At 55.0% G+C, this 2,942-nt stretch overlaps 1 protein-coding gene across 1 annotated transcript in view; it reads right to left on the reverse strand.

The window, feature by feature from the left end:
- The window catches only part of TRIM28 (tripartite motif containing 28), a gene marked incomplete at its 3' end in the record, with an annotated part of 12,133 nt that extends 9,197 nt beyond the window's left edge, over positions 1-2,936 (reverse strand). The window contains exons 1-6 of the mRNA XM_035889871.1: positions 2,451-2,936; positions 2,214-2,346; positions 1,854-1,989; positions 729-845; positions 523-637; positions 287-433 (exon numbers count right to left, since the gene is read on the reverse strand). Coding sequence (XP_035745764.1) covers positions 287-433; positions 523-637; positions 729-845; positions 1,854-1,989; positions 2,214-2,346; positions 2,451-2,678 — 876 coding nt within the window. The remainder of the gene's footprint in view (positions 1-286; positions 434-522; positions 638-728; positions 846-1,853; positions 1,990-2,213; positions 2,347-2,450) is intronic.
- Between the last annotated feature and the right edge of the window lie 6 nt (positions 2,937-2,942).

Here is a 2,942-nt window from a genome sequence, read left to right on the forward strand (position 1 = left end):
CACGACATGGGTACCCTGGGGAGGCTGAGGAGCTGGGGGCAAGCTACAACTCAGGAGACTGTCTGCTTCACCCCACTTCCCCCCAAAACAGGGGACCCAGGGGAAAGCAGATCCCAAACTGAGACGCAGCACAACCCAAGCCCGCATCCCCACCGGTCCCAGAGAGCTCAGTCACGGTGACGAGGGAACCAGTGGTCCCCAACTACCCGTCCTGGGGGTGTTCCCTGCCCAAGGTGAGAGGTTTAGGGGGGTTCTGTGAGGGGGTTTGGGCCGCTCAGCATCTCACCAGTTTCTTGGAAAGCAGCAGAGCGGTGCTGTTGTCGCTCTCCAGGGCCCAGGAGGCGAAGCGGAGGATGTGCTCCTGGTGCCGCTGCAGCTTGGTCATGGCCCAGTGCTGCCGCTCCAGGTTCTCCTGCTGCCCCTCCGTCACCCTCTGCGAGGAGGAGGGGACGAACGCCACCTCAGGGGAGAGGGACGGTGACAGGGGAAGCGCCTGGCACCGCATTGCCCCCCCCAGCTCACCTGGGCATCGCTCACCAGCACCTTGCCACGCTTGTTGAGCTCCTTCATGATCTGGAGGATGGCCATCTTCACGTCCACTTGCACCCGCTTCTGCATGTCCGTCACCTGGCGGATGCTGCCGGTAGAGAAGGGAAGGGGTGAGGGGGGTAAATGCCCTCGTTGGGGGCAGATAATTCCCCCCCCCGGGGGGGGTGTAGGGTACGTACAAGCTGCGCACTTCCTTGGTGGAACGCTGCAGGCTGGCCTGTTTGTCGCCCAGGCGCTTCACCAGCGTCGCCAGCATCTTGCGCTGGTTCCTCACCGCGTCCTCCAAAAACTGGTACCTGCAGGAGGTTACAGGGGGCGTGGGGGGGTCACAGCAGGGCTGCGAGCCCCCAAAACGCCCCAATGGGGGCAGCCCCCCACACCAGCAACAGAGAATTTGCGTTGCCCATTCCCAATCAAGTTAATTTGCGTTGCCCATTCCCAATCAAGTTAATTTGCGTTGCCCATTCCCAATCAAGTTAATTTGCGTTGCCCATTCCCAATCAAGTTAATTTGGGTTCAGGAGCCGGCGGAGCGAGCAAACCCGTCAGCCCCAAAACTTTGACTTCGCTGTTTAATTGATTGAGCTCTTATGCATCAAAAGTGCTTTTAATGTAACAAATCCATCAGGTAAATAATCTAATTAGATACCTGAATCAAATTAATGATTCAGCCAGGGAATTTAACCAGTCGGAGAGCAAAACCAGGCTATTTTGAAAAAAAAAAAAAAACAATTAAAAAATGGGTTAAAAATCAAGTTACTTGAAATAACTCGCAAGGTAAAATTGAATTACTCTGATTTTTCACGACTAGCAAATTAGATATCGCTAATTCCCTCAAATCGAGAAGCAATTTAAGCCCCTCAAACCAAGCAGTCCACTAATTAACAAAGCAGCTAATTGGATAACATACCTATTTGGTTAAAACCAAAAATTAACCAACACTCTACTTGGTCAATCCCTTCAGGAGTTGGCCAACGACTAACTAATGAGCTTCAATTTTTAAAATCAGAAATTAATTGATGAGGATAATTAGCCCGCAGGCTAACTTCAGGTCTTTTTCAATAACTAATTGTCAGTTTAATTAGTTATCTACCTTCTTAGGTATTAAAAACACATTTAAGGTGCTGCAGGGCCTCGCCAATAAGGTGCGCAGGCGACTTTTTCGGGCGATAAATAAATTTGTTCCCTCATCTGGCTTGCCCCAAATCACCGTTAAGAGGTAACGAGCAGGGTAACTGATTCAAGCGCTAATTAGCCACGGAAAAAAGAATCAATTTTTATTAATTACTGCCGGTGCCCACTCACTGGTGGTCCTTGTGGGCATTGAGCTGGCAGTCACGGCAGGTGAGCGTGTCGCACGTGTTGCAGAAGAGCACCAGCGGCTCGTGCTTGTGCACGGAGCAGTACACGGCGCGCGCTCCCTCCTTCGCCTTGCCGCTGCCTGCGGGAAACAGGGCGTGACATCACCGCGATGTCACCACGACGTCACTGGCACCCCAGCAGGACCCGTTGGCAGAGTAGGTGTCCCCGTGGGACAAGGCATGGACGACAACGACACGCTTCTAAATGCGCCCGAGGGACGTGCCGGCTACAAGGTCACCGCTTCGGGAAGGACGGTGACAGCGCGGTGACAAGGACGGTGACAACACCGTGACAAGGACGGACCTGTGGCCCGGACCGTGTGGTCCTTGGTGTACTTGACCCGCTGGTGGGCCTCCACGCAGGTCTCGCAGAGCGGCTCCGAGCACTCCACGCAGTAGCTGGTGGCCGGTGCGTTGTCCTCGCAGCTGGTGCAGCACTGGGGGCCAAGAGACACGGGGTGTGGGGACACCGGGCTCACCCAGCTGTGGGGAGCTCGCTTCACCCTAATTAACTGTTAATTAAGCATTAACGATGCATTACCTGACTCAACGCCTGGCTGGTGGCAGCCGCCTCGACCCCACTGTCCCTCAAAAAGTAGTTCTCCATGATGTCCTTCAGGTGACACTGGTGTTTGCAGATGGGGCAGTTGACCACTGTGGGGAGGGGAGCGGTGGAGGTGGTGTCAGGGGGGCCCAGGGTCACCCCAAACCCCGGGTCACCACCGTTTGTCAGGGCAAGGACCTGCCATGGACCCGCACGGTGCCTCATGCCTGCCAAAACCACGGTGGCTAACGTGCTTGGGCAGAGGAGGAATAAACCAGAAGATCCTGGGTCCCGACAGCGATGTTGCAGACCTTGGAGTGGAGCCCCACAGCTGTCCCTGATGTCATCGCAGAGGGGACAGAGCCTCAAGGGGTCCCTGCTCCCAAAGCAGGTCCAGCATCAACCCAGGTCACCTATGGCTTTTTCCAGCCAGGTAAGGAAGTTTCTCCCAGTATCCACCGCAAACCTTCACGGCTGCTGCCTCTTGCT

Source organism: Egretta garzetta, unplaced genomic scaffold (assembly GCF_000687185.1).
Source record: "Egretta garzetta isolate BGI_Z169 unplaced genomic scaffold, ASM68718v1 scaffold1342, whole genome shotgun sequence".
Classification (NCBI taxonomy): domain Eukaryota; kingdom Metazoa; phylum Chordata; class Aves; order Pelecaniformes; family Ardeidae; genus Egretta; species Egretta garzetta.